At 33.4% G+C, this 12,507-nt stretch overlaps 1 protein-coding gene across 1 annotated transcript in view; it reads left to right on the top strand.

Moving 5' to 3' along the window:
• LOC145287933 (zinc finger protein 346-like) overlaps positions 1-11,891 on the top strand; it is a 36,802-nt gene extending 24,911 nt beyond the window's left edge. Inside the window, exons 3-6 of the mRNA XM_080135886.1 lie at positions 1,101-1,267; positions 1,449-1,554; positions 5,687-5,745; positions 10,404-11,891. Coding sequence (XP_079992012.1) covers positions 1,101-1,267; positions 1,449-1,554; positions 5,687-5,745; positions 10,404-11,653 — 1,582 coding nt within the window. The 3' untranslated portion in view covers positions 11,654-11,891. The remainder of the gene's footprint in view (positions 1-1,100; positions 1,268-1,448; positions 1,555-5,686; positions 5,746-10,403) is intronic.
• The last annotated feature ends 616 nt before the right edge of the window (positions 11,892-12,507 follow it).

The raw sequence follows: 12,507 nt of genomic DNA, 5'->3' as shown, positions 1-12,507 counted from the left end.
TCTTTTTTTTTTTTTTTTCACCCCAAACAAGGCACAGTGCCACTTTGAAGTAGGAGGCTACTATCGGGGACATAAGTTGCAGGAATATTATGAAGGGAGATGAGCAGCAATATGTCCGTTCACATTACACTTGAACTTCTGCATGTCAGTAGTTGGGAAAGCAGAATCCTAGAAGGAAGTTCCAAAGTCTAGCAGTTCTGGGGAAGAAAGTATTGGAGTAGAAGGCTTCCTTACACCTAGGGATCTCTACTGTGTAGGGGTGGATTTGGCTGCTTGTTGGGTTTGTTGGGGGTATTTACGTCGAGGGGGGAGTACAAGTGCTTGTAGTTCGTCCCCATTAAAATATTTGTAGAACAGGCAGAGGGATGCAACATTTCGTCGATGGAACAGGGGGCTGAAGCTTAGATGACAGTTCAGGACCTATCAGGTTGGCAACTCTCTTTTGAACCCTGTCCAGGAGTGAGACTAGTAGCAGATGCATCAGCCCAAATGTGACAACAGTACTCCATACATAGGCGAATGGTGACCTTATAGAGGTTTTCTTGTATTTTATTTCAATAAATTGCTCCACAATAGAAATACTGAAGAACAATAAAAATGAAGGAACTGATCTGCCTTGTCACTGTTTCCGGTAGTGCTACGTTGGAAATTAGGAAGTACGTTAGCTGACTGTAACCTCAATCTTTTTCAATGTCGGATTTCAATTAATAGTCCCAACACTAGTTCAAACACTATGCAAATAAGCTGAAACGGCAGAGACACTCTTTCTCTAAATGCTCACAAAGACATTAAAAACTATTAGCGAATGGTTAAATAAATATACAGTGAGACAGAGTGCAAAGAAAATAGTTGAATGAGAGATGGGTGGTATGTTCAGTTAATTACAAATTACAGCTAATTAGGAAAATTCAAATGGTATTTCTTTTTTAAACATAACCCCATTGCAACTAAGGTATGTTTTTAATATATATTTTGTGTCATTAAACATATATTTAATTCAGCTTTAGTATAATCTTTCCTTGCATATGGGATTGTGTAAAAAAAAAAAATGGATTTTTGTTGGCATTTCTCTTAATTGGAATAAAACTCTTGTTTTTCAGTTCATACCGTGGTGGTCCAATCAATAATTATTGTCCACCGCTTCATATAAATTCTCAGGGATTACCTATACCATCAAGAGGACCCAGAGACCTTCCCCTTGCAGGTGCTCCTCCAATGCTGGGGCCACCTGGAAACTTGGACCCACTTCCTGGAAGATTAAATTTTGGTAAAGCTTTTTATTTATTTATTTATTTTTACTTTTCTCGATTTCTCATTTTGACAGTGTAAATTTTATAAAACAATTTTTGGAGTATAAATTTTATTAAATAGATTTTAAGTTAAAAAAAGTTATCTTAAAAAGGTTTTCATTTTCTTTTTTAATGTTTTTTATGTTAATTGTTTTGCAGGCAGACCAGACCGTATGTCGATGGGTGTACCCGATAGAGGGCCTTTAAGGAATAGAGATTTTGCTCCATCTCCACCTCGTGAAATGAGAAATTATAGAAACGATAAGTTAGTATCTTCACTTCCTCCATACTTTTTTTAAGTCCTTTTTGTAATCCAAACGGTTTTTTACAAATTTGCAATGTTTTTTTTTCTTCTGTTATCCCAACTAAGGTTATTTATTTTATATTCTGAATATGAAAAATGAAAAAAAAAAAAAAAAAAACTCTAGGTGATGCCACCTTTTTGTATGTGCATTTTAATAATCATATAATATATATATATATATTCTAAGCAACATAGTAACATAGGCACATTGTTTTGCAAATTTTAACATTTAGAGGATGCATATAGAAGTAAGTATGTGTATATTTTTGTCTATATTTCGATGTCAACTAATTATAAATTTTTGGGACATGACTGCTAGGCGTAAGTAAATTTTAAGAATAGATATTAGACATTAATTAATTAATATTCCCCCTTTTTTTTATATAAGTATTTTAAAGGGTTTTTAGAGGGCATAATAAAGTCATGACCTATTTGAAAATTCAATTTTTTTTCTGATTTGTCTACAATTTGATCCATATTCATTAGACACTAATTAAGCAAAATTCTCTGAATTTCAATTTCCTATTAAGATAGCTAAAGCCTTGGGCATTTTTTTTTTTTTCTTTTAAATCAAAATCATCTAATCGATTTTGATAAAAATTAGAACAATAATTCTATACATAAGGTTTAAAATCATTGATTTCAATCTAAATTAGGGAACACAAAAATGATGCAAAGATTTTCTGTTAGGGGAATTAATTTTACTTGTGTTGGGCTGAGTATTCTTCTAGTTACTTAGATAACAAGTACTACATGGGTATGACCTACCTATATTTTTAAAACCAGATATTGCAACCATAAAAAGCACGTTCAATAACAAAAAAACGCAGAATAAAAACATTACTGGGAGCTCAAAATGGACGTTTGTCAATAATTGTGGGAAAAATAGTATGACAGGCCAGTAAATGTAGAAATTTAGATGACTCATGTAGATTATGTTTGGCTGAGTAATTTGAAAAGCCCCCCCCCCTCCACAAAACTATTAAACTGTAGGAGCGAAATAGTATACATAGAATAAACTTTGGGATAATAAATAAAATAAATAATAAAACTAATCTGTCACCTAAATAGAAAAACGTACTTGAAGTAAGGTCACCTATAATTTGACCTGTTCACAAGATGGGGTAGGAGAGCATCACCTGTATGCGAAACAAAAGATGAAGTAAATCAGCTGAACATTGGTTTGAAAGAAATCTTGCCATTGGCCGATGGAAACATTAACCCATGAATCTGATTGGTTAGCTAACTAAACTAGACATCACACACATATATATATATATATATATATATAAAAAATTACCCAGTAACACGAATTCCATACATTTTAGTTTGATGATTCTCTACAGGATAAAAGGTGTAAATCTGTGTGTGATATATAAGTGTTAGGATGATTAATCGGAATCCGAAAAATTTGTCCCTATTTTCTGATGGCAAAAACAATTTCTTTAATTATTTTTTATTTAATTATGTTTAAAACAAAATCTTCCACTGAAGGTACATTATTACTACTAATAATACTTATTGATTTTAAACTACTAGTAAAGTTAAATCTGTGGATCACCTCCCACGAGTGTATTTTTACATTTGAGAAAATATATACACAGTTAACATGTGTTTTCACTGTAATCAGGAAAAATAACAACTTTAGAGTTAAAAATTTAGAGATTTCTAAATAATTGGAATCTGTATCAAAATCTGGGGAAAATATTGAAATTGTCTCATTGCTAACTTACTATATATATATTGATTTTTTTGTGTGAAACAACTTAAAGCCTTATATTAGGCCCACCGTATTGACAAATGACTTTTTATGCATAGACATACAATATCGTACCAAATTTGAATTATTTTTTATCCTAAAATAAATCTCTTGGAACTGAAAGTAATCATTTGAAGTAGCCCAGAAGAAAAAAAATCTATTAATAACGCATGAGAATGAATTATATTGTTATAAAGAGAAAAGTTAAAATTTTGTTTGTGTCCAAATTTTATCACCCCCCCCCCCCCCCCAAATAAAATAAAAAAAATATTGCAAGTTGAAATTGAGGGGAATTTCACTATACAGGGTGTTTAGAGACAAGTTTAGCACTTTTTTGAAAGGAAATGTAAACATCTTTAATAATTAATGTATTTTCAAATTTTGAACTGAATCTCTTAGATGATCATTTGCTGGATCACTTAAAGAAGTTGCCATGATCTGCTAGAGAACACCTGAATCTGGAGCATTAGTCTGTTGCGATATTCTTTGGAAGATGCATAAAGGCCAATTTGATCTTAACAATCGACTTGTCTTTGTGGCTGCAGGCAGTACAGTTGGTGTCAACTGCACTTTATACATAAGTTTATGAAGTTGTGATCGAGTGAATTGAGATTGGCTAGATGTTGGGTCCAGTGAAGTCGTGGAAGTTCTCAGGCAGTTATTTCTGAGCTCTTTCCTAAAGCCATGAAAGAGCTGAATTCTGCTGTCACCCTCTCCACCTGGCACTTAACAACTCCTTATAGTCATCTGAATTGAACCCTTTTCGAAGATGGTTGGCATGATATGGCCTTCACTAGAAATGCATCCAAAAACCACCAGTTTAAGAGAATTTGCACATTTTAAGTTTATGGATGCAAAGACATGAAATAAACAGATTTTTTTTTTATTACGATTCTCGTAAAGTAATATTTTCTCATCTGTCTAATGAGTATCAACGAATGTTTCACCCTCTCATATTTTATTGTCATCGAAATTGGTAAAATCGCACATGTTTTTCAATCCTCCTCACAGTTACTTAGTCCACAATACATTGCCGTCTGCATTGCACTGTAGAGAACCTACTGTTGATTCTATAAAATTATGTTTTGAATTAAAGTTTAAAATGCAAATATCAGTTATCATGGTTCAATTGTGCTCTAAAAAAAATATTCATTTCGATTGCACCCTGTCATATCAAAGAACTTATTGATTTTATATGGTGGGCCTTTGCTTGTGCGGTAATAAAACTTCTGAAATGCACTTGTGATGTTAGGCTGTATAAGATGTTAACTAGAATCAAAATCGCCTATTCCTTTTCATCGATTTAAAAAAATTTTTTTTATTATCGATACTTATCAAAGAAATCCCGATACAAAACCATCTTAGAACACTGCCAGGTACATAAAGAACATTTGTGAGATTTTTTAAAAAATCAGCCCAGTTATTTAGGAGTCCAACTCTGACATGCGCAAAGTTCCATTTATATAATAGATTTTTCTATGATGGACAATTTAATGATGTCCAACAATGGATCCAGTATTAGCATAAGATATGATGCTGAATGAACAATCCCAATCTTTTTATTCTTTCATTTCTTTATTACATTTAACTGTGAATAAATAATGGCAGAGGTACAGTATAAAATAAGATCATAAAATTCAAACCAGATAAAGTGAGAAAAAATGCGAGCAATAGACTGAAGCTGAGAAATAGATGACTTGCTTAGTAAATTAAATTTTTTATTGTTATTTTCATGGTTTGTACTCGACTGAACTCCAATTTGCCAAATTTTCATACAAAAAAAAAACACTCGACTAACTACAATTATTATATACAATTATACGTTTCCCCCCCCCCCCATTCTCTCTGTGCCTAAATCTAAACGCAGATTCCATGAACAAAGTTTCTTTTTCAGAACTGTCCGCCTGTGTAACACTTTTTCACTAGCCTGCTTCCTGGTTGAATGCATCATAGTAGCCTTCAAATCCAATGTAAACAAGTTCTTGTTGAGCCGTCCCATAATCAAATTCTACCCAATTTACACCATTAGCAATTACGACACTATCACTTTACATTCATTAATACTTATCCTCGAGTAACCTTCGGGCCTTGATAAGTGATGACTCCCGAGTAAAAAAAAAAAAGTCATAAATTACAGATATTTCGAAGAATTAAAACTTTTTTTTATAAAATATAACTCAATCCTTAAAACTAAGGAATATTTTAACATTGTGTATGATTAAAATATATATAGGACAAAACACTTTAGGAAAACAATTAACTCAGTTTTACTATTATAATAGATAATTTTTTATATCAATGTTGAATTTATGAATTTATGCATTTTTTTTCTAGCCACGACTATGACCGAAGTGGCCTCTTGCCTCATGATTATGACTCCTACAGAAACTACGGTAAGTTTTAAAAACACTTGAAACTAGTTATTTTTGTTGGAAAAAAACTCCAAACACACACTCCAAAATTGAGTGAATTTATAAGAAAATCATTTTTATGTTGAAGCTGAAAAGAATTTCCCTGCTATAAATTTTTTTTGTTTCAAAATGTTTTTGGTGGATTTTTTTTTCATTGTCAGGACAAAATCAGTAGTGTTGGGACGATTAATTGGAATTGGAAGAAAAAAAAATGTGCCTATTGTCTGATGCCAAAAACGATTCCCTTTAATTATATTTTTTTTTTTATTTGATTTTGTTTAAAACAAAATCACCCACTGCTGGTAGTAATAATAGAATAATAAATATTTATTGATTTTATACTATCAGTAAAACTAAAATCTATAGATCCTTTCCCCAACACACAAGTGTCTTTGATTAAGGAAATATCTGCACATTTAACACGTTTTTACAATGATTGGGAAAAAGTAAAAACATTTTAGCTAAATATTTAGAGATTTCTAAAGAATCTGAATCTGAAATTTAGTATGGAATCTGAAAAATATTGGAATCATTCTATCACTAAAAATTAGAAAAATATTAAAAGTAAATATTTATTCATATTTCAATAAAAATTTTTTATTGATGTTGTTTCTAAATCTCGAGAGTAATCATTCGTTTAGATTGGTTGCCCAAAGTTAATCATATTTCACAATTTTGTATTGTGATGTATATATATACCTCCACCCACACCTTCTCTTAATGAAGAAATCCACTTGATTGTTATGAAATATTGGCACTTGTACAGTTTAATCAAGACATTAAAAAATGAAAATATTGAGAAAAAAAAGTTTAAATTGTACGTATCCGTTATGGAATGAAGTTCTCCGGAAAAAAAATTTCACCTTATTTCATCAAGTAGTTTTTATTTTACAGCGAAAAAAAAATTTATGATACCAAGCAAAAGGTTTGATTTTTAGGAAGAAAGGCTAGTATTATAGATGGGGAGGTAATGTCGGCGCTTTAAATTGAGTTATCTCCCCATGGCGTCTATAACATTGAAACAAAATTTAAAAACAAATCCAAGATGTCTGCCTTTAACGTGCTCTCATAAAAACGTGTTTTTCCGCTGTAAAAAAAAACAAAAAAAAAACTACTCAATCAAATTAAGTGAAATTTTTTTCCGATATTTTCATTTTTTAATGTCGTGAATAAATTGTACAAGTACCGAAATATTAATTCTCGCATTGGATATTTTTATAGAAAGAATTTATAAAAAGTATGGAAAATAAAGAGTTAGAAAAATGGAAGTTAAGAGGCCTACTTCACAAGATCTCCAGCTATGGTATAACTGGAAATATTCTCTCTATCATTAAATCATTTCTCTCTGATAGGCTCATAAGAGTAGTGGTTGATGGACAAAAATCAGAGGCCTGTAGTATTAATGCTGGTGTCCCTCAAGGGTCCATCCTGGGCCCAACTCTCTTCCTGATCTACATCTCCCTAAACACATACTTAAATCATTCGTTGACATCTATACTGATGACACGACCATCTACGGCAACACATCAAAGGCTGTAAATGACAAAGATTCTCTCTCCTCTGATCTCGAACGAGTGGTTCAGTGGGGGAAGACGTGGTTGGTTACCTTTAATGCATCTAAAACCAAACTCCTATCTTTACATCATCAACGCTCTGATCCTCATCTGGCATCAATTGAAATGGCTCTTGTCTAGGAGAAGCCCCATGTTTTGACAAGCTTGACCTTCACTCCTGATCTGAAATGGAAGACGTACATCAAGTCTGTTGCCAAGGTCGCTGGAAAGATGGTGGGATCCTTCTACCGCTCCAGAAGATATCTCACTACTGATGCAATTCTCTATCTATATAAAAGCCAAGTACGTCCAAGGATGGAATACTGCTGCCATATCTGGGCAGGAGCTGCTAAAAACAGTCTATCCTGCCTTGACAGAGTACAAAATAGACTTCGTGGCTTAGTGAAGGATGCCCTTTTCTCTTCCCTGCAACCTCTCTCCCACAGAAGAGACGTTGCAAGCCTATCTCTGTTTTATTGTTATTTCCATGGCAGGTGCTCGTCTGAACTCCAATCTCTGGTCCCCCCCTCGCCAATCTTTTACAAAAAACACCCGTCTAGCTGAATCCACTGTCAAAAACTTTCCCCACTCTTTATCTATGCCTAAATCAAAACGTAGATTCCATGAACAAAGCTTCTTTCTTAGAACTGCACGCCTGTGGAACTCTGTTCCATCTGCCTGCTTCCCTCCTGACTACAACTTGGATGTTCTCAAGTCCAACGTAAACAAATTCCTGATGAACCACCCCCATAAGTAGACACTCTAAAATGTCCGCACTAACGTACTGTATTTACAACAACCCTCATCCCTGAATGGCTTCCGGACCACCACTTATCAAGAAAGGAAAAAAAAAAAAAATGAAATTATAATGCAAGAATTGTCATTATTTCCTGACCAGAAATTGCTATGTACACTTTTATGCGCGACTTAATTATTTAAAAAAAAAAAAAACATCCTTAATGAATATATGCCCATCACACGGAATGAAGATGTCATACAGGGTGACCCCCCAAAAAACGGGCCCCAACTCTAATTAGGCCCCATTTCTTAGTGTTTTGTCCGAATGAAATGAAACTTTGGTCATAACTAGTTTATTATGTTCAAAACATCACATCAAAACACTAGGGTCTTTGGCCTTTTTTTCTCCGTTCTACAGCATATGTTCTAAATGGCCTCCATTTAGCTTTTGTTTTTTTTTTGGGGGGGGGGTCACCCTGTATTCAAAAAATCATGTGAATTGATCGTTTTTTTTTTTGTTTTGTTTTTTTGTTTTTTTTTTAATAGTTTTTTATATTCAACTAAGAAAATCAAAATTTTATTACGAAGCAAGACACTATTTATTGATCCGTCATGCTTTATGAATAAAGGGGAGACAACTCAATTCAAACCATCAAAATCAGTTTTCTAATAGATACAGTTTACTGTCAAAAGTACTAAAAATTGTAAAAATAATTTTCTTTATAAAAAAAACTACTTGATCAATTTATGTGATTTTTTTTTTTTTGGAATATGGAATCTTCTTTCTGTGACAAATATGTACATTCTAAAGCCTTGTCTGTATTTTGTTTTCATTAAGTCCAATTCTAAATAAGGACCCAAATAAGTTGTTAAAATAGTTTTAATTTTAACTTATGTTTTATTTAAGAGAAGTGAATTTTATTTAATTTTTTTTCTCTCTCGTTAAAAATCTTTATTTTTCAGATTGTCTTTATTAAGATTGTTTTCATCAGTTATGAAACTGTTGCATGTTGGTATTTATTGGATTTGAAGATGACCTTTTGCATTTCAAATTGAATATGGAAAAGTCTTCTAATTGAAAAGAGAAAATGTAAATAAGAAATCCACATGTTCAATGACTCAAAGACTTTTTAGGTTGAAGCTTTACGCATCTTGATCTCTCATTTTCACAAAACTGAATCTGTGTTGTTGTAAATTACTGGCTTCTCCCACATTTTTTGTTGTTGTTAAAATCCATCTCAAGTTTTTTTTAATGCTGTATGTTGATTTATTAATTGCTTTTGAAACCATGGAAGGTCTACTTGTTAAAGACTGGGAGGAATGCTATGAAAAGCAAAAGTCTGAAAATGGATATTACAAAGACCAAAGTTTTGGTAACAGTCATTGGTCATAGTGTTGAAAAGCTTACAGAAAGATGAAAGATATGCTGCTCAGTTTGTGAAAAGAGAAACCACTCTGGTTTTTTTTTTTTTTTTTTTTATTATAGTACTTGTAAGTATTGTGTACACAAATGGTGCAGTTGTATTGCAGATTGATTGAGAGTTGATAACCAGTTTGTGTGCAAGAAATTTGAAATAATGGAGATGGATAAGAACTTGGATGTAGAGAAAGTATATTTGTATGTCAAAGCTATTGAGATTGTTCAGAAGTTTTAACTTAGTGATACCATTGGTGCACAGAGAAGGTGGAATTGTAGGAGTTAGGAGTAGATGAAGGAAGTTCAGGGAATATTTGTCATTACTAACTAGCAGAGCGCTACAACTGTTGAGCATATATGGAAATGAAACCTGACCAGTGAGTGGTGAGTATATGTGTTGTATGGAGGAGAATATGATGGATGTGTATTGTGTTCAAAACAGGCTTACATCTGATGGCATCAGAGTAAGATAACATTTGGAAAGTATAAGGACATGTGTGCAGAACAGATTTTGTTGGTTTGGTCACATTAAAAGAATGGATGAGAATGCAACTTGTAGAACAGTTGAGGTAGTAGGGTTAGTTGAGAGGAGAAGGTTAAAGCAAACATGGAAGTGATGAGAATGAATTTAAGAAAAAGGGGGATAAATAAAGACCTGGCAGAGATAAGTTAGTTTGGAAGTCAAATTTTATGTAAAATGAACATTAAATTGAATATGACGATGAACATAATCCAAATATGAAACTATTAATAACACTTCTAAAAGGTTTGGCAGTAAAACACTTGTTCTGTAATCTTTTTTTTTTTGTTTCCCTATACAATTATACTGATGTTTTGCAATCAGAATTTTTTTTTTTTCTTTCCAAAAATATTTGAAATTTCTTCTAAAAACTATGTGAACCCTTTCTATATACGTTGTTTGTTACTTGTAGGTCCCCCTGAATTCCCTGGCTCTACGTCTGGTAACTACTCCTTTTATGGACCATCTTCCACCAATGCTCATTTCAATTACATGCATGATCAAAAGATGCCGGCCGATGAACCCGGAGGCTATGCCATTCCGTTTCATGGTACCAACAATGCCAACGATCTCTACTCCAATCCCCAAATTCCATATCATCTTGCTCTAAATAAATTACCTACCAAACGCAAATCGCAGACGCAACCGTTCTCTTGCAATGTGTGCAATGTGAACTTCAACTCTGATCAGCAGGCTTCACAGCACTTTAGCAGCGTCCGTCATGTGAAAAAGATGCGCATGATGGAACCAGGCTCGAAATCACTTGACGGAAAAGAAGGCGAATTGGACGGCTCGAACAAGAATTCTCTCAGCAAGAAACAGGTGTTTACTTGCGAGTGCTGTAAGATCACCGTGAATTCGTTGCAGCAGTTGGAGGCCCACAAGAGTGGAAACAAGCATCAGACAAAGGTGGCGCAGATGGATCCCAACAACCCGATGGAAACGGACGATGATTCCGCTGTCGGTGGTGATAACTCCCAAAACGCTTTTGATAAGAAAACCGTCTATACGTGCACCTACTGCAACGTCACCGTCAATTCCCTTCAACAGTTGGAAGGCCACAAGAGTGGCAGTAAACACCAGGCTAAGGTGCAAGCAGGGGGTGGAGGTGAACCCCCATCTAAGCCAATGGAAATGGATGAACACATGGTTGGAGGAGGCGACATGAATAATTTATCACTCGCTACTTTTGATAAAAAAGCCGTCTTCACATGTGAATATTGTAAGATCACGGTGAATTCCCTGCATCAACTAGAAGCCCATAAGAATGGGAACAAGCATCAAGCAAAGGTGTCACAGATTGATCCGAACAAACCGATGGAAAACAACAACTTGGCCGGCCTATCGTTACCCTTTGATAAAAAGGGTGTCTTCACTTGTGAGTGTTGTCACGTGACTGTGAATTCGCTTCAGCAGTTGGAGGCCCACAAGATTGGCGGCAAGCACCAGGCGAAGATACAGCAGCTCGATCCATCCCAGCAGATGGACGTCAATTTTGTTACGGCTATAAATAATTTAAAACTCCCCGTATCTTCCGAAGCGAAACAGAGCTTTACTTGTGTCTACTGTAATATTTCAGTGAATTCCTTGCAACAGCTGGAAGCTCATATGAGCGGAAGTAAACATCAGGCAAAGTTGCAAAAGGCACAGGAAGAGAAATAATTTGAACGATGAGTTCATTTTAGCTGATGGCGAAAGATATCTCATGCCAGACTTGAGCTGCAAAATGATTGAAACAGCAGGCAGCTAACATACTTCCTAACTTCCGACGTGGCTGCTACTGAAAGCGATGACAAGGCAAATCAGTTCCTTCACTTTAATTGTTCTCCAGTATTTCTATTATAAAGCAATTGAAATAAAATACAAGAAAAGGACAGTATTGAAAAGTATACAATAAAAATTTAAATTATTAACAGATAAAAATAACACAATTAGTCTTTATTTGCACTTCTAATAACAAAATTACTTTTAATAAAATTAATAAACACTTAACAAAAAATAAGTTCATTTTATTTAAAATTTTATAAAAATGTGCTTATGAAATTATTAAAAAATTTTTAATTTTTAAAAATAAGTTTTTTTGAATTTATATAATAAATATGTTTATGAAAGTATAAAAAATAAAATTATTAAAATCCAAATAACAAAATTACAACCATCATTAAAAAAAAAAAAAAAGATGTATCCAATACATATCTCCAAAAGATTTTACAGGGTGTTTTCAATAATTCTTGAAAAAAAAAAAAATAATAATTTCAATAATTCTTGAAAAAAAAAATAATAATTTCAATAATTCTTAAAATAAGACCAAAAAAACTTTTCATTGATTATTAAGTAAAAAAAGAATGCTCAGAAGAATGTAACAAAAACAAAAAAAGAGTATACGCATCGAGGAGATATCGGCATGAGAAAAAAGGCGAAGGAACTTATCTGGCTTGTCACCATTTCTGGTAGCAGTCACGCTGGAAGTTAGAAAGTATGTTGGCTGACTATAAATGAACGACCATATCGGAGAC

This window comes from Euprymna scolopes, chromosome 11 (assembly GCF_053919585.1).
Source record: "Euprymna scolopes isolate OS-2025 chromosome 11, ASM5391958v1, whole genome shotgun sequence".
Lineage (NCBI taxonomy): Eukaryota > Metazoa > Mollusca > Cephalopoda > Sepiida > Sepiolidae > Euprymna > Euprymna scolopes.
Note: the sequence above shows the minus strand (reverse complement) of the source record. Positions and strands in the feature narration are given on the sequence as shown.